The sequence below is a fragment of the Lepisosteus oculatus genome, chromosome 6 (assembly GCF_040954835.1).
Source record: "Lepisosteus oculatus isolate fLepOcu1 chromosome 6, fLepOcu1.hap2, whole genome shotgun sequence".
Taxonomy (NCBI): domain Eukaryota; kingdom Metazoa; phylum Chordata; class Actinopteri; order Semionotiformes; family Lepisosteidae; genus Lepisosteus; species Lepisosteus oculatus.
The window spans coordinates 22,946,257-22,967,605 of NC_090701.1; the positions used below are offsets into that span (position 1 = coordinate 22,946,257).

General features: G+C 36.9%; 1 protein-coding gene across 1 annotated transcript in view; it reads left to right on the forward strand.

Moving 5' to 3' along the window:
* colec12 (collectin sub-family member 12) overlaps positions 1–21,349 on the forward strand; it is a 131,912-nt gene that overhangs the window by 50,700 nt on the left and 59,863 nt on the right. The window contains exons 3-5 of the mRNA XM_015354420.2: positions 10,333–10,454; positions 19,127–19,223; positions 20,070–21,113. Coding sequence (XP_015209906.2) covers positions 10,333–10,454; positions 19,127–19,223; positions 20,070–21,113 — 1,263 coding nt within the window. The remainder of the gene's footprint in view (positions 1–10,332; positions 10,455–19,126; positions 19,224–20,069; positions 21,114–21,349) is intronic.

The following is a 21,349-nucleotide window of genomic DNA, read 5'->3' on the forward strand; positions in this document are numbered from 1 at the left end:
ACCTGTCCCAAAGTTTAGGAATCTGAATTATCTTCTAAAATATGAGGGAATGTGGTGCTGCCAAAGGTTTTAAAAGAGTAACATGGAAATTACAGAATCCAAACAACCAAAGAAAAAAACTAGCTTTCTGCTGGTGCATCTAACTCAGATAATGAAAATGAAGGGTTTTCATTCTGTAATGATCATAACCTGTTATCAGCCTGGATGCATGTTTTCTGTTTTGGATGTACTATATAAAGGCACCTATGAATATTTAGCATATCTGGGACATAAATAAATTGCATTGCTGTCCCTGTGTATAGCAGGATGACTGCATGACTGTCATTCTGTTCTTAGAATTCACACTACCTGTCTTGGGAGACACTCCACCGATTCAATTAAAACTTGATTTCATGAATAACCAAAGTTGCATCTGACTTGAATATCAATGCCAGTAATCTATTCTGAAGCAATAACTAGTTGGACAAATAATTCAAAGCTTGGTATCAACAAGTTACAGTAGTTTGCTATTAACATGTTGAAATGGGTTGCTCCTTAAAATTGATATGATTTCCTCACCATCATTTTGTTCCTAAACTTCAAACAACCACTGTCTTTGGAAAAGCTGTATCAATTGATGTGAAACTTGCTTCAGGCCTGTACTTCATATGTTGTCAGTGAATGATCACCTGCCTTGAGAAACACCCTGTACTGAAAATTATTAAATGGCTAAAGAACCCAGTGCTTTATAGGTATCATTCTAGTTTACTCGTAGTTCACTGGCACTGTCGAAGTGGAATTTCATCCCCCTTTTGCCTTTGTCTTGGTGACATAGTCAATATTCAAGTCCTAATCTTCTCATATATTGAATCATACACAGAAATTGTCAGTAGGACTAACTGAATGTTTTGTGACATTCAGTTAGAAATTATGAACACTGATGTTGTCTCTCAACAGTGATGCTGCTTGGTATTTTTTAAGGTTCTTCAAACATATGCATTCTACAGTGCAGATAAGAAATGGATGGGAAAATTCTCTCTGGTAACTCCATAAGCACAGACATGCTGAGCATGTCTCAGATGTCACTCTTACATGGCAAGATCATGGAAGCCTTGCACACATGAGCACACCCAGGCTTGGCAATACTCTGGCTCTTATTCCCCACTGCATGGGGAATCGCTAGTTGTCTAGTGATATAACCCAGTCTCATTAAGATGTCTTTGTAGTTGATGATCATTGACAGATTTATGAACAGAACTGGCCCATCCAAAAACTGCTTTGAAGTATCTGTAAGTCATTAAGTGGTGACTGCATGATCAAATCACTATTGGGTTTTTAAGTCCAGTTAAAGTAACTATCTGGGTAAGACTTTCACTTGCAGGATCATTGTGCAGTTTCAACACATATTTTTGGCGCATGTATGTCTCGTAAAATATTTAGGGGTCATGGATGGCTTTTAAATCCGTTTGACCATTAATAGGTTCCTAACCAGTAATATACATGTGCTTTGGATTTTGTGAATGACTCACACTTGTGCTGTGATTAATGGAGAGCAGATGTGGAAGCAGAATGACTATGAAAAGCAGATAGGCAGGTGCTCGTTTTTTCCGAAACTGCCATGTTTACAATTATCTATAAAGGCCAACAATAAATTGTAGCCATCAGAGATTATTTTTTTACACTGACCAGTGTTAACAGTTCATTGACTGCCATTAGAAATATTTTTGGAAGTCTGATATTGTTGGATGAAATCTACTCTTTGCTCTGTTTAGTATTACATCAGGAAGCAAACAGTGAGCACCAGTTAATTGCTGTTGGCATTATGGCTTTAGCACCACCTGTCCATCCATAACCATTTTCAAATTCAAAGTCACAGGGGAGCTGAAACCTATCCCAGCAAGCAATGGTGCAAGGCAGGATACACCTTGGAAGGGACGCCAGTCCATCACAGGGCAGACACAGACTCTCACAACTAGTGCAGATTTTCCCAGAAACCGGCTAACCTACCAGCATATTTTTTGGATTGTGGGAGGAAACCAAAGCGCCCAGATGAAAGCCATGTAAACATGGAGAGAATGTACAAACTTCACACAGATAGCACCCAAGATCTAAAATTGAAGCCAGCCCCATTGCTATGAGGCAACAATGCTAACCACTGTGAAACTGTGCCGCCTCAAAATCGTCTTGTAGCAGCAAATGTTCTGCAAGATGATTTGTAGTTTATTAGTAATTAAAGAACAATTTAAATAAAGTCTTGCCTCCCTGCACATACAGTACTAGCTAATACGAAGTGCATTTAGAATTATTGGGAAAACAAATAAAGACTTGCCGTATAAAAAAAGTATATATATACAGTCACCATAACATTGTTCAGGAGAGTACAATGAAAATAATTTGTAACTTCGGTACAATAAATCAGTGCACTTACATTGTACAACACACTCTTCTAATAACTCTTTGCAAACAATCACAAAGAAGTGTGGGATTATTTATAGCCGAGGTCACAGCAATGTCTTGGCAGCTCAATTGGCTCATTATACAAACTCATGCTAGACATCTATTTAAGAACAGTTTAGAACAACATCTAAGTTATAATACGTACAGTATGTACATACAGGACATTCCAGATGGGCAGCCAGGGGACACCAGTTTGTTCACTGCTCAGTTTGTTCACTGTTCAATGTGAACCCGTTTATCAGGTGTCACTGTGGCTGACTCTGTGGGTAAACAGGTGCATCAAGCTACCAAAATAACAAGCCAGAGGTGTCTGTTATTTTAGGATACACCCTTGACAGGATGCCAGTCAATCACAGGACAAACACAGACACATGCACACTAGACCCAGTTTTGGCATTAGCTGGTTAACCTAAGACATAACATATTACTGTATGTCTTGGGATTTTAGGAGGTAAATAGAGCACTTGGAGGAAACAGAGAAAGAACATGCTAACTCCACCAGATAGCACCTCAGGTCCAGATGTGAACCAAGGACCTCAATGCTGTGAGACAGCAATGCTAACCACTGCACCACCAGGCCGCCCTTGGTTTAAATTCTACACATGAACTACTGTATATTGTATATCCTAGCCTTTTTTTAATTGCTTCTCTACATTACCTGGAAGATGTAAATGACGTATCAAAGTGTACATCTAAATCTTTTATCATAAACTCCACTCCCCAGCTGAGGAATCTACAAACACTGTGAAACTGAGAATAACTGTAGACATTTTAGTCAATGCAGAATATGTGAAATACGTTTTTTTTAAACACAATCTTTTCAATGAGCTATTTGCAAATCCTATGTGTTGTTGTAAAACATCTTCAAGAGAATACACTTTTCTGTGTAATGTAGGATATTTTTTCTATAAAAAGTGTGATTTTGGCACAAGTGTGATTTCCTAATGTAGTGTTTACAAGTTTGTGATTTGGACTTTTCTTAAACTGTAAAATACTAAAGGAAAATAAAATGCTGGGTGACCTCTGCCACAGAAGTAAACTGTGACTTGAAATATTAACTTAAGAAATCATCTTTGAGGCTGTTGTCTGAAAGCAGGCAGTGTATCAAAAGGTTTTGTTCTCACTAAGAGACATTTTTGTACACAGTTTTTGAGCAAAAAAGACCTTACAATATTATTGTGTTTGTTGTTTCTTGGACTTCTGTTTTGGTAGTAGCAAAATGTGGGATATTTTGTATATCATAATTTACAATTTGAAGGTAATTTGTTACAGGTTTAAACCACATGTTTTCTGACCAGTCCTTGAGGGTTTCATCACAGTACATCTAAGATTCTTTGCCATTTGAGCTCTTGATTAATTGAACTGTTTTTTAACTGTTTTTTAAATGAAATAAACATGTTCATTTATAGATACTGTACTTTTAAATCAGAACAAAATCCATTATACAGATGAAAATATTCCATCTTGAATAAAATAATTGACATCTTTGTTTTCTGCATAAATTTAGTCTTTGAAATGTAATGCTTATGAAAAAAGAAAACATAAAAGAATAACTTTTAGAATGAGAAAGGAAAAAGAGTTCATTAACCTCAAGAACAAAATAACAGTCAATGGGAACATGTTGTGTGGCATTTGGCAGGATTCATGTTTTTAAAAGTCAGATATTTCTGCATTCTTTTTGTAAAAAACCTCCAGAAGTCTCTGGAGAAACAGTTTTTCTTATTTTTATTGTGGTCAGTATATATACAGAACATTAATAGAACGTGGACAAATGTGTCACAAAAACTGAAGTAAAATGTATAAAAATGCACAGGCATTCTTAGTGTCGATTTGGAAATTTCCAGAAGAGGTGGTAGGCAACATTCCTTCTCTGGGCATTTGCAGCTATTTTATTTCAGGTACATGAAAACAGGACCTGGTATTTTTGACTTCCTGAGACAAAATTAAATGCAGCTGTTTTACCAGCCGCAGTGCAGGTTTCGACACTAATCCATCATGAAAGTATTCTTGAAAAAAATAATGAAACATCTTGGTGTCTTAGATTTAAACAATCTCCACTGTTCCGTGATGAAAGTGTCTGGTGCATTGGCTGCTGTGGGTTTCCCTCCCATTTCTACTCATAACATTTAAGGTATTTTCCTTTAATGGACTGGAAAATCGATAAATTGACACTGTTCGAACCTCTGGTAGAGAAAGAGGGTGAAAGTAACCTCACAGAGGTTATTACTGTACACATTGATTTGCTGGTTGTGCGGCTAGGTGGACACTGATGGTGTTGGTTGTAAGACTTCGTATGTTTCTTCCAGGGCTAAAAAGTTAGAATGACAGAAAGTTAAGGCTGACCCTGCAGAATAGGGCCTCTATAAGAGACAGCCTTCAGGAGAATTGTAGAAGAATGAAACTCCAGCATATTTAATAATTTCTTGTGAAAGAAATATAGAGATATAGAGAAACTATAATGTAGATTTAGAAATGACTGAAAGAAACACTTAACACACCAAAGACAGTTATTGCTGGACTGAAACATTTTAAATGTGCTTAATAGACAGGAATTCATTTATGTATTGTAAAGTCTCCCAACTGGAACATGAAGTCATAATATTTTAACTGGGTTACTATATGATAAGTTGATGCAATTGTACAGGAAGAGAAAGAGAACAGTGGACGATATGACTAGAAAGGTGAGGGATTATTAGGAGATTTGCTGTCTAGTTCACAATGTGTTTCAATTTAAGAAGGGGGATGTTGTATGTAGAACCTTAAATCCACAGCACACTATACAATAATGTACCACACTGAATATTGTAGAATTGAATGTAATAAGATTCTTAAAAAAACAGTGAGATGCCTTACTGGTTTAGGCTCTGTGACATTAATAAGATGGAGCTTGCTATAATGGGAGACTTGTTCAAACTCTAGCAGATATCTTAAAATAAGAAAAACTATTTTAAATGATAGTTACATTTAGTCCTGAAAGTGATGACATTCCAGTGACTTATTCTTATGTTTCAAAGAGCTAACAGGAACCAAACCAGACACTAACAGTGCTGATTAAAACCAATAACAACTCAGTTCCATTTAATTAAAAAGTAATTTGTTTCAGGTAATAAATGACACCTACTATGAGAGTTGACAGGTCTGTTTTAATTAATGTTATACAGTAGGTCCTGTCTCTCTAGGGAAATAAAGGATATTTTATTCACTCTCCACCTTTTTTGGAGGCATTAATGGCAGTGGTTTGCTTTGCACATTCCTCAGATTCACTCAGGTTTTTTACAGCACTAGTGTCAGCACTTTAAGAGTTTTCATGGACTTTTGACAAGTCCTCTGTTTTTCTCCCACCTCCTAAGGTCATGCTCGCTGGTATAAATTTCCCCTTTTTCTGTGGCCCTGCAGTAGACTTATGTCCCATTAAGGGGGTGTGCAGACATGTTCTCAGTTCCACCTGTGCTTTTAGGATCAGCTCCAGACTGTTGTGATCCTCACCTGAATAAGCAGCTTACTGTTAATGGATGTTCCTTTTTTAGAGATTTAATTTATGTTCTTTTTATTTCAACATTCATTTTTATTACTGTTGAGAACTTGACAGTTTTCCTCTCATAATTGTATACATGATAAATTCAGCTCTTCAGAAGCTTTTTTGGTAAAAAGGTCTAAGTAAGAACATAAGACAAGTTACAGTACAAATGAGAGGCCCTTAAGTCCGTCTGGGCCAGCTGGTAGTTAGATACTAGTCAGCTTGTGCCCTCTGGTTTCACTGGTCATTCTGAAGAAATACACTCGGTTGACTTTGTCAATGCTTTTGAAGATTTTGAATAGTTATATCAATTCCCCTCATAAGCATCTCTATTCAAAACTAAATAGTTCCAGTTTCTTCAGCCTGCCAGCACAGGAAATTCCCTTAAACTCCAAAATATGTCTGGTTGCTCTTCTCCTGACTGATTCCAGCAACATATTTTGTGTATCTTGGTGACAAAAATTGTAAACACAGTTCTGAATAAGGCCCTACTAGTGTGTCATTCAATTTAACATAACATCCGTTCCTTTTATAGCCACTGTATCCAATACAGGGTGATGGGGGAGTAGGATCCATTCCTGGCAAGCACCAAGTACAAGGGAGGATACACCCTTGACAGGATGCCAGTCAATCACAGGACAAACACAGACACATGCACACTAGACCCAGTTTTGGCATTAGCTGGTTAACCTAAGACATAACATATTACTGTATGTCTTGGGATTTTAGGAGGAAACTAGAGCACCTGGAGGAAACAGAGAAAGAACGTGCTAACTCCACCAGATAGCACCTCAGGTCCAGATGTGAACCAAGGACCTCAATGCTGTGAGACAGCAATGCTAACCACTGCACCACCAGGCCGCCCTTGGTTTAAATTCTACACATGAACTACTGTATATTGTATATCCTAGCCTTTTTTTAATTGCTTCTCTACATTACCTGGAAGATGTAAATGACGTATCAAAGTGTACATCTAAATCTTTTATCATAAATTGCCTCTTCTAGTTCACTGTTTCCCATTTTGTATGTATAGGTTATGTTTTTGCACCTGAATGGAACTCCTAGCACATTACATTAAACATCATCTGTAAGGAGTTTTCTGAATGTTCTGAATTTCATTTACTACTTCTATAATGTTTGCTAATCCTCCTAATCTGGTATCACTCACAAACCTGACTGTTACTTTACTGGGCTCTTCCTAATATAAAGTAGGAAAAGCAGTAGTCCTAGTACAGACTCCAGAACAGATCCCCGGGATACTCCACTAATTACATCACCCAAATTTGAATATTCACTCCTTCTGTATGCACTGTTTCCTATTTAATAACCAGTTCTTAAGTCAAACACTTTCCCTGTTGCCTAATTCATTTATTAATTAATTGTTTATGAGCAACTTTTTCCAAAAGTCTTCTGAAAAAGACATTCCATATGCCCTACATGTATCTATTACTGTTGTTGTTTGTCTAAAGAACTTAATCCATGTTAAGTGATTATAAGAATTCTTTCTTATGAAACTTGTGTTTTACAAACTTTAGAACACTTTTGCTTTCTTAGAATTTCAAAGTTCTATGTAGTTCATTGTCTTTGAACTGTTTTATCATGCTGCTCTGTTGTGAACTGCAACAGAACAGTGTTGCTTGTATTCAGATGTTACCATCTACTCAATGACAAGATGCTGTGATGGTATGCATACCTCACAGTGCAGTATACAAATAGCTTCATTGCCAGTTATGCATGAAACACAGCAGGGGCAGGAACAAGATGGTTATTTCTTAATTAAATCCAGTATTCAAAATTTATGTTTACATTTCATAGAACATATAAGGCACCATGTGACCTGAAGCAGGGCTTTAGATGATGGCCTTAAGAAAACAAGCAGTATGAAAAGAGAAAACAGGAATGCTGAGAAGCTTGTTTTTTTTGTCCACAGCATTAAATTTGGTCCCCACACACATGTGACCACAGGAGTCTTTGTTCCGGGTGCCAGGTTGTTTTTCCAGATGTGATTCCTTTTCTGTGACACAGGAACTGGAGGGCTTCTTACTCAAATAAGCTGAAGCCTTTCATTTGAGCCTGACCTGCGGCATCTGATCCTTATTACAGCCTGATAAAATTAGAAGGGAAAGAAAAACGAGGAAACTATCCCAGCTCTAGCTGTCTGGGTTTCTTTGTAGGATATAGGGATCTTTGCAACTGCATGTTTGAAATGCTTACTCCTTGTACCCTGGTTTAGGGTCTGATTTAATCTTTGTTCAAGTCAAATGAAAAGTGAATTAAATCTGCAGGAATAGTTGATATGAATAGTTTGAATCAGCATATTTTAAATGAGTTGCTGATGGGTCCCTTTGAATTTTATATGCACAACACTGCTTTGGTTACTAGAAAATTGAAAAATAAATCAGTTTAGTTACAGTATTATCCCAACTAATGCAACTTTCATGCAACTTAAGTAATGTAGATGAAGATGCTTTCAGAGCCTGTTCTTTCATGGATACCATACGTAATTTTCTAAAAAGCAGAGTCATGCTGTTCTAGCAGTTGGAAGATAAGTTATTGGTTTGAGATATACTGTCATTTTATTCATTTAAGAATATAAGTTAAATATTCCTGTCAAGGGAACAGAGAAGCATTGTTACAACAATGTCCTATGTCTTTTTTTCCTGCATATACAGTATCAACTGTTGTTAGCGTCATTGATGTGATTGAAAAGCACTTCAGACTTTTGTGCTTTATTTTACAAAGGACTCTAAAGCAGTTCAGCCACAGAAATTTAGACAGTTAATTTGAAATTTGGTAAAAATTACACCATGCCACTGTGTTGAACTATCCAAAAAAGACTTGCTGTCCGAGGCGCTTCAATTAATTGACTTTGTGAGCTGAATACACAAATCAGTGCTCAATCAGTTATCAATTTTTAGATTTTCTTTGCAGGTTTTGCTGACATTCAGACTGCTTGACATTTAACAGTGTACCATTTGATCATTATTGATTTATATAATTTGTATTTAATCAAATTTGACAGTATTGGTATAGGCTGAAATGTACTTTGTATATTTACAAGAGATGACTCAGATATATAAATTGATATATTCTTTTTAGCTTTTTAGACATTTTTTCTGTTTCCATTTAGAAGATTAATAGCTTTTACAGTTTTAATTGGCTGTGTAAACATGCACTGGGACCATTACAGGCTGCAGCTAGAAAATCATTAACAAGTTTCCTCTGGCTAAGAAAACAAGAAAGAATAATATGCTTCATTCCCCACTATAACTTCACCTTGTACAAGGGATGTGCTCTCAAAAGAGGTTTTGAGAAAGAACTTCCATTAAACCCTGAATGATACTGAAATTGTATCTTCCATTTTCACAGATAGAGGGAAGCGTGTATCAATGATATAAACGTAAATGAAAGGTTAATTCAGTTAGCCTGATGTGGTTGCTGAGGCCTTAGAAAACAAGGAAATTCATGGAGACGGGATGTACTGAAATTAATTTCAGTTCAAAGAACTGTTCTATGCACATGTGTGTGGTAGGATTTATGTGCTTCATTTTTATGTTAATACCATCACAAGATGAAAATGACTCTAGAGAATTATTGGCCAGAGAACAGGATGATGAAGGCATTCAGTCAGGGTTTATGAATGGGTTGATCTCTTTATTGTTTAAATGATTTCTAAATCTCTAAAGCATGATTGAGGTTTTTTATGTGGTGTATAATAAGAAAGACATAAGTAAAGCTCTCGGACATTACTATCTACTGAGGAAGGACACTGTGTACTAGAGAAAAACTGAGTACCAGTTTCACACAATTGCAATAAGTAACTAACCTTCTTCCAATTAAAAGGTACCAATAATTTTATTTGCATCCATTAACTAATTAAGTAATTTAAAAATGGACAATAAGTGGTAATGATTTAGTATAGGAATTAGCTAATAAATGTCTGTAAACAATCTATTAACATGTTATTAATAATTGTATAAGCAGTTATAAAATATTATTATATGCCCCTCATCCTAGATTTAGAGTATGGGTTGTTGTTCAGGCTATGGTCAGGATAAGGGTTGAATATCCAATTGATTTGCAGTAGAGGTCAGTATGTTACTATACTGTATACTGTAAATACATTTTTTTCATATATTTAATATAGATGCAAATATAAACTGTACAGCTGATCACACTGAGCTCCAAACTGAGAAAAAAACATGCAGAGATTACACAGGTTATGCAAACAAGGGAACAGATGTAAATACTGTCATACATTTTCAAGCAGCTTTAAGATCTTTAGGTGTGCCATCACCACCACAAAAATGTGATGATTTCTCAGACAAAACAAAAGCAGATCTTGAGAAGCTGACGCTTGTGTGTTTCTTCTGTTGCAGGAATTCAGGAGGGTACGCAATGTACCAAATGCAAAAATGACTGGGCACTCAAAGCAGCCATTGTTCTTTTATATGTCTTATGTGCATTGTTGACTATTGCTGTAGCTATTCTGGGATATAAAGGTAAGAATTATCCACTTTTTACTGTTCACACTGAAGCAAGTCCATAATGAACAAAAACATCCATATAAAACCTTCTTTTCTTTTCTTCCATTTTCCTATTACTACTTTTCCATTTTAATCTTTTCATAATGTGTCATGTTCAATTATGGAAATAATGAATACCAGGTTCTTGCAAGTATTTTGGAGTTGTATAGCATGTCATGAGGTTTTACAAATTGCTACATTGTTGTTTTCCATTTTGAGAGTGGCCAGAATTTAGACAGAATGTTTCTGCATTAGAATAACCAAATTACCACAGACTCAGCACGAAGGCATAGCTATCAGCACATGGAGTAATGCGGTCATTGTTATCTACACTGTGAGCATCATTTAAAGTAGCTTTCCATTCCCAATATAAATTCCATATATGTACTGTTTTATATATAGCATTTATAGTATATACACAGTCACCTCCACAGTTATTGGCTCCCTTGATAAAAATAAACACAAAAGGCAGGTAATGAGTTATTTTGTAATTCACTATCATATGGAATATATTTACCTCTATTAATCATTGTAATCAACCAAAATTAAAATGTAAATGTATTTTAAAAAAAGTAATTAAGATTTTGGCATCCCTGTTTTCATTATTTAGTGCACTCTCCTCTTGCAAGGATAACAACACTGAGACTTTTTCTATGATGCTTTACAAGAATGGAGAACACATTGGGAGGGATGTTTCCTGGGATGCCATTCCTCCGTACAGAATTTTTCCAGACCCTTGATCAATCATGGACTTCTCTCTGCAATTCAAACCACAGGTTTTCAATTAGGTTCAAGTCTGGAGACTGAGATGGTCATTGCAAAATGTTGATTTTGTGGCCAGTTAATTATTATTTGTGGATTTTGATGTGTGTACAGGCACATGGTGCCCGGTGGAGCTCATTATTATAATCCCCCAGGACCAGTGGAAGCAAAACAACTGCATAACATCAAAGATTCACCACCATATTTAACAGTAGCATCCTTTTCTGCATGATCATCCTTCTTTTGAAGACAAACCCATTGCTGGTGTGTGTGGCCAAACAGCTCTATTTTCCCGGTTCCAAGTTCCAGTGCCATTTAGCAAACTACAAGCACTTACGTTTCTGATTGTTTTTTTCTGACAGCCCTTCCAAATAGCCCATTGGCATGGAGGTTTTGTCTAATGGTAGATTTGGAGACATACTGTAGTGACCCCAAGATGGAACCAAATTCTGTAGTTTTCTAACTGTGGCCTTTGGATATTTCTTTGCTTCCCCAGCCATCCTCCTTACTGTGTGTGGGGCAAGATACTATACAGTACTTTATCTCCACCAGAAGCTTCATAATTTGCTAAAAAGTATGAAGATAAGTCAAGACAATTCTAGAAATTCTAGAACATTTAGAATCCAGATTATCCAAAATCCAGAATAAGCAAGTTCTCAAAGTGTCCGCTGCAAAGCATCTTAAATAGTCGCACAAGAGTCTGGTCTGCTTAAAGGGTCATAGACTTCATGCAATTATTGCTATTGCAGCATATTATATTGTACTTTTTATTCATATTGTTCTAATGATCATAAAAACAAATTGCTTACAATTACGATTTTGAATTTGGTATCCCAGTATTTTTTTGAAGGCACTGTACATTGAACTGGGGTTAAGGTCAGTAGGTTGGCGAGATCAGTCTCTGTGATCACCTTACATACAGTAGTTTAATATTTACGTCTGTCTCCAAAGATTTCCAAGCTGCTCTCTCAATACATCCGTGAGACAAATTATGGAATGTGTTCGTATCATATTCAACCCTAAATTAAATCATTCACAGATCTGTAATAATATTAGTTTAATTAGCCAAAGCCAAGAATTAAATAGTGACCATGTGTTCACAGAATCCAGTGAATATTAATGTAATAAATTATGTAAAAAACTTCCTTTTTACAGAAGCTTTCCAGACACGCCATATGTTAATAAAAATTCAATCTTACTTGAAAGAAATACTTTGAATGTTATGAAAATATTTTTGGGGGGTTTATGGAAAGTTTTGTTTTTGGGATAGGAAGCAAAGCAAATTAAAGGCATTCAAAAAAAACAAGAAAAAAAATAGATTCTCCAGTTCAACTCGTCAAAACATAGTACAAAATTAAATTAAAAGCAGTCAGAAATACCCCTCGTAGTAAACGAGGTTACATATCATATAGGCTAAGCACAAATAGTGGTCTTTCGCTTACACATTTATTGGAGAAATTAATTTATACAACATTTGTATGACGCTGTTCAGTTAATGCAGCTGTGGCATACTTGTTAGATTTTCTTTCCAATCAAATGTCAACTTTGAAATCGGCAAATCGCATAACCACCAGTCAACTATGTCTTAAAATATTTAGTCTTCTTCAACAAAATGCATAAACACTGTTTCATGTCTTGCAGCTCAATTTGATCCACAATTTATGGAACTGTGACTCTGCAAGCCTTTTTCCCAAAAAAATGTTTTTTTTTTTCCTCTGGAAAGTGCAATTAACTTTCTTAACTTTCCAAACGATAAAACTGGCGTGACAAAAGAAACCCCCTACCAGTTTGCTGCTAGTGCAGGGTAATGCACTGTATAAGAATGTGCAACTGACAAAGGGAGGGGGGAAACCAAAAAGGCTCAGTTCAGTGTCCAAGCTCCAACACCCAGCTTTCATTTCCAGCCATACGGCACACTGCACAGAACTGCTCCATTATGGAGTATAAACATGGGCCAAGTGAAAATAAATAAAGGTATGAAAGCTGTGCGGGGAATCAAAATTAATGCTACTCGTGATTTTCAGCTGGAGCGCAGCTGGCTATGAGCTTGCCTGCCCATCACTGCGGTGACTCATGGGTCGCACAACACTGGGGAAACGGCTTCACGGCTGAGGATAATGGGCTCTTATGCTAAATTATATTTGGAAATGTCTTTGCACACAGTGGAACGTATGACCACAGTCTGGTGAATGGAAACCTCAGAGCAGTGTGGTTAAAGAGCAGGCCGCTATACCAGCCAACATACCTGAGGGATTTGTTAGCATTCACACTGCAGGAGAGGATATTTTATATTAGAATTTGATGTTGATGTTTATAAAACTTTTTATCTGTACTGTAAGATGTGATTGCCTTCGAATTAGGATGGAGTTTTCAACAATTAAAGTCGTAATGAAAAATGGTTTCCACAAAACAACTGACATATTGCAGATAGCTGATTTTAATGGGCAGATCTTGCAAAGACAGGTCTAAAAGATATGCTTAAAGAGTGGCCACTTACTGAGGTGGCTTCTCGAACGAAAGCCGATCCATTGCCTCGCCCACTAGCCTCCTCCACCATGTCCTCTCTCTCCAGGCATCTTCATCAATTTCGGCCTTGCCAGCACCTTTTTTCACTGAATCAAGCCATCTTAGTAAAGGACTTCCTCGTGGCCTCTTTCCCTCAGTATTCTCTTCTACTATGTTTTATTAGGTCTTGATCTCTTCTCATTACATGGCCATACCACCGTAGTCTTCTTCCTTTGACAGTAGCAACTACTGTATATCAGGGTGGCAGAATAGAACACAGTCATAAAATTGTTTATTTTTAATATTTATTTTTTGTCATTGTGCCCGTCCCTTGCAAGGTTCTAAATGCAATTAAATCTGCTTGTATCAAATAAAACCTGTTTTAAACACTCAGGAAGCAATAATGTGTACTGTCACCGTGTGAAAATCCAGAAGTGATTAATTTAGAAATGGACGAAAGGAGTCAAAAAGCTCACCTTGCTAATCTGATTGATTCTAAACTCTTATCCTGCGCTCAGTGTTGTCTGAAGGCTAAAAAACTCAATTTTTTTCTATATGTTTTGAAGCTAAGAAATGGAATAACACAGCGGAATATTGCTACCTCTCTGAGATAGCACTGTCCAGATGGATGCTTGCGATAATTTTTCTCTAGTTGAAATCTAGAGATCATAGAAATCATTTTCCTTATTTTGGACAGTTATTCATTAACAGAATTCTGTTCGGCTTTGTATATTGTTTCTGTTTGCAATCCTTTTTAACCATTATCCTTCTTTATGTATTTGTGCCATGTTACACAATGGAAAGGGTTTTGTTTGAATTCAGATTTGCATGAGTAAACTTTTGGGTTAAAAGTTTGGCAGTTAGTACTCATTTGTAAAGAAAGGGTTAGCCCTTCCTATGTTTTGTCTTTCTATCTTTGTAAATCTCCACTGAGACTAATAAACAATTGGATGCCTTGAATTTTTTCTAATGGTTTACATGTCATAGAGGCCTCTTTATCTGGTCAGCTAGATAAAACAAAATAACAACAACAAAAGAAAAACAGAAAGCAGATGTCTTCAGGGAAAGAAAAAAGTGGTGTGATGATAGAGTTGATGATCATCAGAAAGAATGTCTAAAAACATCATGTTACACATCCAGCTGTTAGTGTGTTATTGAACTGAGAATTTCATCCAGCCAATTTTGAAAGTTCCCTATAAAACGGCTTCAACTGTTTAAAATAGCTTCAACTTCAAAATGGCTCTTGTCTTAAAGAATTTATCTTATTTCCAGGTAAACATTTTCTTAATCATAAACTTTGTTTTTTCATCACTAGTTTTTAATATTCAAGAATGAATTGATTATGAAAAACAAGGTGCTTATTTGGTCCATATGGTTCTCCTTTCTGAGTTCTTGTATGACCTTTCTTTTTTAATCTACTGTATTTTAAGACTCAAAGTATTTAGAGTAGTTTTTTTTAATCTGTGCCATTCATTTTTGACTCTTATGACATATCCCTCACATTAAAAGAGTGCCAGATTTATACCCAATATTGTTATTGAAGTATTGGTAGTATATTGCATAATCATCATCATTGCATCAATTTCATTTTCCACTTATCCAGTTCAGGGACACAGTGGCCCAGAGCCTATACCAGACACACATGTACACACTAGAGCTAAATTTACAGAAGCCAATTAACCAGCCAGCATGTCTTTGGACTGCGGGAGGAGAATGGAGCATCCGGAGAAAACCCACACAAACTTGTGGAGGACATGCAAACTCCATGTAGATAACACCCTGGGAATTGAATCTAGGGCTCAGTTCTGTGAGGTACTGTAGCAGTGCTAATCACTGCACCACTGTGCCACCCATATTGTATAATTTTAACAGTAAGTAATCTAATTTAATGCAGAACTTTTATTTTGCCTGAAACAATGACAAATCCACATGTTATGTTTGTAGTTGCATTTCGTTCCATTCAGCTTCAGCTTACCAAGTATGACCTTTTGAGGCATTAGATAAATTTCAACTTGGCAAAGCTGACTTTTGAAATATTGAAGCATACAGTACATTTCAGTCTGGTGCTGCGCTAGCTCAAACAGAGAGCCAAGCATGTCAGTGGGTGACTGATTGTTTACATTTTTTAATTCATTAGGGACAAATAGACACATTACCGTACTGTATATAAAAATCATTTGAAATTGAACTGCCGCATCTGAAATGTAACATGAAATATTCAAATAAATAGAAAATCCAAAATAACAAATCCAAAAGTCAATATTATTTTATTTGGAGGAGAGGTAATATATTTATTTTCTTCATTTCTATTTCGAAGAGATATCTTTAGGCATCAAATGCTTAAACGCAAGGATTTTCCAGAGACTGAAAGAAGCACAAAGCCACACTTAAAAAAAAAAACTTTAGGAAAAAAAAGACATTTATCTTTCAACAAAATATAGATTCTCTAGTCTTTTTTTCATACCTCACAGTTCTGGAACTGTGTGCTGTTAACCAACCCAACTCACCATGGGAGCCTGGCATCACACTCAGAGTTGAAGACCACACACGTTGTCCCTCCAAGGCCTGTATCACCAAGCCATCTGCTTTTCTTCCGTGTAGTGATCCTTAAGAGCAAGTGGCAAAGTAACTGAGGTTTGAAAGAGATTCCCATGATGATATGAGCACTGTCTGGTCAGTGTCAAGGGTTCTTTGGGCACTTTAAAGCAGGGATTATCTTGAATAATGCTACATTTGCTATGCGACAATAGGAGTTACCAGCAGTTTGCAAATAGGAACGTCTTGATTCATACAGGTAAACTCCAGGATTTGGGCAGAAGTTAATACTAGATAGTCGTTTTAAATTTTAATCCTCAATTGTAATTTTAGTCATAATCATACATCTGGAGGGTGAATAGATTCCTACCTGAAATTAATCATTAATAAGTTGCTGACAAAAAGAGGTTAAACTAAATAAACCACTGGCAGATTAAGTCATTATTTGGATGGCAAATGGTTGCAGGTAATTAAAATATGCAGTCAGACCCCATGTCAGAAGACAAACATCATGTGTTTTGATGGGGCACATGAAGTAATTTGGCATTCCTCACACGCAAGTTTTCTGCCTGAACCTTGTCGGTTGTCCAGTTACAGGAGACCTCCAGAGCAGTGGGTGTCTACTTTACCAAGGAGTTAAAGTTTGTGATTCAAGCAAAGAAATATTGAGCCATGAGGCCAGAGAGGTTTTCTGTTATCAAACAAAAGATGACAGAAAGTAAGGCAACAGGATCTATGGCATCCACTTTAAAATGCTCTGTTTTATTGTGCAACAATAGTGACCTGGCAACTACAGAGCAGCAGAACCAGTGGCGATGTCTCTGTCAAACAATGAGATCATGTTGCCTGTATTGCTTCTCGCCGAAAAAAAAAAAACTGAAATTATATTTTGAATTCAACACTTGTATTTTGCTCAGAAGAGCTAAAAGGCTGGGCAGCTTTGTGTAAGTTGTACTTCAAAGGGAAATGACGAATGACTTAAAATATCAGGTAGAATAAAACATGCAGGCACATATGGAATGAATCTCATATACAGGAAAGGCTGCTGCTGTTGCATACTGTAATTTTGTAATTTTGGTAGCTTCTCAGAGATCAGAAACCACAAATCATTGTTGTTCTCTCTATATACCTTTCTTTTGAGGATTTACTGTCCTTTATAGAAATAACCTAATAGAAAACAAGAAATAGATAGATAAGACAAGATAAATACACAGAAAGGAAGGTAGAATGAAGCAGAATGTAATTTGTAGATTTTCAGCTAGTAGTAAGTTCAATAAATTACATAATAGAAAAGACATGGGCAATTTACATGCAAAAAAGTCAAAACATATTAGCAGTGTAAAAGTTCACAGAATGGTATGATGGGTGCAGGAACCATACAATGGTTTCTTATAATGAAAAAGTTATAGAATTATTAATAATAAAAGAAAAGGTTTGAAAACAACAGTCTACATTAACTTAAAAAGATCAATCCAGAACTGATACAATCATATATCATACAATCTAAACGTAGAATCTTGTAGAAGCATCAGGAGGTGTTCAGAGATGCTTAAGTCTTGGTGATTCTAGAAATGCCAGGGACATGGTGATGTGAAGAGGGTGAGGACCTGTCTGTGATGGCACAGAGCACAGGCAGAACAATGAACGGAGCAGTGGCAATGGATGTCAATTAATGTAAAAAGAGTTTTGAGTAGAAATCTGCAGTGAAGAGTCAGAACAACAGGTATTGGAAGGGTGAAGCAATGCAGATTTTTAGGATGACAATTTAGGATGAGCTGAAGAGGGTGAATTGTTGGTGTAGAGAGGCCAGCTGAGAGAGTTGTTTTGGTGACCAAGTCAAGAAAGAACATGAGCTTGACTGAAGAGCCGAGTGGAGCACGTTATTGGAAAGGCATCCTGTAGGTGTTTTTAGAAATACAGGTAGATGGCGAAAGCTTATTAGGGTAAAAGTATGATGTGATAAGGAAAGGGAGGGGTCAAAGGTAGTCTATGATTTTTGGTATTGGAAAAGAGAATATACATTTCTCACAATAGAAGAAATGAAAGAGATCTGGAATCTGCTGGTGGTTTTCAGTTTCTGCATACGCATGCAAACATATTTATTGGTAGTTCACTCTGACTCTTTCAAAAATATCATAAATATAAATTCATAAATATTTTTACCTGGGCTGGAAATTTGCTCTGTAGTTTGCTCTTTGTTGAAATGATGTTAATTCTTTTTATTTTTTTCATGTTAAAATATGTTCAAAGACAAATACTGTAGGTGGCTGTAAAAACATTTCACTACCAGAAGAAAAAAATAAGCACTACTGCTGCCTAGTGGTTTGAATTGGAAAAAGCAGACACCTAGTTTACTAAGAGACTTTCTACCCTGTGCAAATTTGTAGGCTTTCTTATTTGATATCTCAGATACTGAATATGTATGTATACACTTATATATTCTTGGATTTTTGTTTGCAGAATGTCTTGTAGGATTGGATTTGGTTGAAATGGTATCAGTTTTTCTTAAAAGCCACCTTTAGGTTATATATTAGGTTATATAAGCAAGATTTATTTTTCATTTAAGATGTTCTCTTGTCATTTTGATTTTGTGTTATATAAAGCATGATTAATTACTCACTTCCTACTTTTCAAGCATCACTCTTTAACCCTGAAGTGTACAGAGCTCTCTTCATGCAATAGCAATAGGCCATAAAAGCCATTCTTAGCCTTAATGTACACTACTTATCATCCTACCTTGAACATTTACTGGTCACACAGAAAACAAAACAGGTAAAATAAATACATAATTGGTAAACAGACCAATTTGCAGGTGTTACACAATGATTCTTCTCTTTTTTGTTTGGGTTTCCTAGTGGTCCAGAAGATGGACAATGTCACAGAGGGCTTGCAGTCTTATGGGGGAAAGATCACAGCTGTAGAGACTGACTTGAAGAAACTTGGTAAGTTTCAAAAATAGGTAATTTAGTGCTCACTTTTCTGTAATGTTAACCCTTAAGAAATAATAGTCTTTCCTTTATTTTTTCCTGAATCAGGAGATTTGGAGTAATTTTATAAAGTGGTTATTTCTGAAAATTCACAAATTCACGTTGTGAAGTAAATATACCTACATGTCTAAAATAAAAAGTATATTTTTTTACTCCTGTTTTTGAAGCTGTATAAGTTATCTGTTCTGTAATTAATTGGCAAATTATCACATTTTATCACTTTATTATTTTATCACATAATTGTAATATGATTGTAATTTATCATAATTTAGTGCTGTTGTATGTACTGTAACACGAATGTCATGATATTTACGACTTGATAAACGTTTTATTTTACTGTTCAGGTGATGGCTGACTGTAGCTCAGGATTTCGTAGATGGTCACAACAATAACAGTATAATCAAGCAATTTTCTTCTAAAGCTATTTTATGTCCATCCAACTATTTTCTAACTGCTTTGTCTAATTCAGGGTCACAGGGAAGCAGCAGATGCAAGGCGGGGTATACCCTGGACAGGGTGCCAGTACATTGTGGGGATCATGTAGGCATAAAAACATGCACATACTCACACCCAGGCCAGTTTTCACAAAAGCCAATTAACCTACCAGTATGTCTTTGGAATATGGGAGGAAACAGGAGCTCCTGGAGGAAACCCATGTGAACACAGGGAGAACATACAAACTCCACTCCTCAGGTCGGGAATTGAAACCAGGGCGTTAGTGCCACCACTGCACCACTGTGCTGCCCTTGCTATTGTTTAATAATTTATAAAAAATCCTCACAATTTGTTGCTTTTTTTCAGATGACCAGACTGGGCAGAAAACAGAGAACACCAGCAGTGAGATCCTGGCTTTTAAGTCTAACTTTCAGACACTTCAAAAGCAGCTCAGTGACATTGCTGAAAAGGCCACTAAAAACAAAGTAGCACTTGACAAGCTGCAGGATGCTGGACAGTCCATACAAACTAGCCACAGCTCCTTACAGGGCCTGCTTGACAGCAACGCCAACATGATCAAAAATGTCAACCGCACGCTGCTTACTTACAGCAGCTACATCTCTAGCCTGCAGGAGGACACCTCTCGCCTCCAGACTGACCTCCAGAACCAGGTGAGGGATCAGAGCATCACAGTAGTGAATATAAACAGCCTAAACATCACACAGGCACAGCAGAGGAATCTCGTCAGTCTTTTGCAGAAGTCAGTGGATGATACCAGCCAAGCCATTCAGAAGATCAAGAACGATTTCCAGAACCTGCAGCAGACCGTGCGGCAGACCAAGACGGATGCCGAGTGGCTGAAGGAGAAGGTGCAGAATTTGCAGGCTGTGGCCACTAACAACTCAGCCTTGGCCAAAGCGAACAATGATTCCTTGGAGGACATGGGCTCTCAGCTGGCAGCCCTCAGCAGCCAGATCCAGAACACCACGGTCTTGGCTGAAAGTCATGACCAGAGCCTGCGGGAGCTTATGGACCACCAGAGAGACCATGATAACATGACTTCATCAAAGTTTGACACCTTTGAACTACGTATGGACAGCACAGAGCAGGACATTGACCGCGTCACCGGCAACATTAGCATCACCACCCAACTCCTCAGAGCCATTAACACCAACCTTAATGACTTGCGGACGTGCACAGAGACCATTGGCCGGCATTCAGACTATCTGCTTAACCTGAACAGTACACTGGCAGATGTGCGTGTGGATACCACTACTCTCAGGACGCAACAGGACGAGCTGCGGGCCCGTCTGGATAAAGAGGTGAACAATCTATCAATGGTTATGGAAGAAATGAAGCTTGTGGACTCCAAGCATTCTCAGCTTATCACTAACTTCACCATCCTTCAAGGTAAAGGCAGTTTAATCAAGTTCAGTTTAGGAATCATGTAGATCTGTTGCTCTTTACCCACGTTCTGAGCACCTCAGTATTAAAGTTGTGATTTTTTATAGCGTTTTAGTGAAGTTCCAGTTCTTCTGTTTCTGAAAAACACAGTAAATATTCGAGTCTTAAGAGTTAAAGCACTGATGTGAAGCACTGTTGAGTCCTACAGATATCACTGTAGGGCAGACAAAATGTCACTGCTT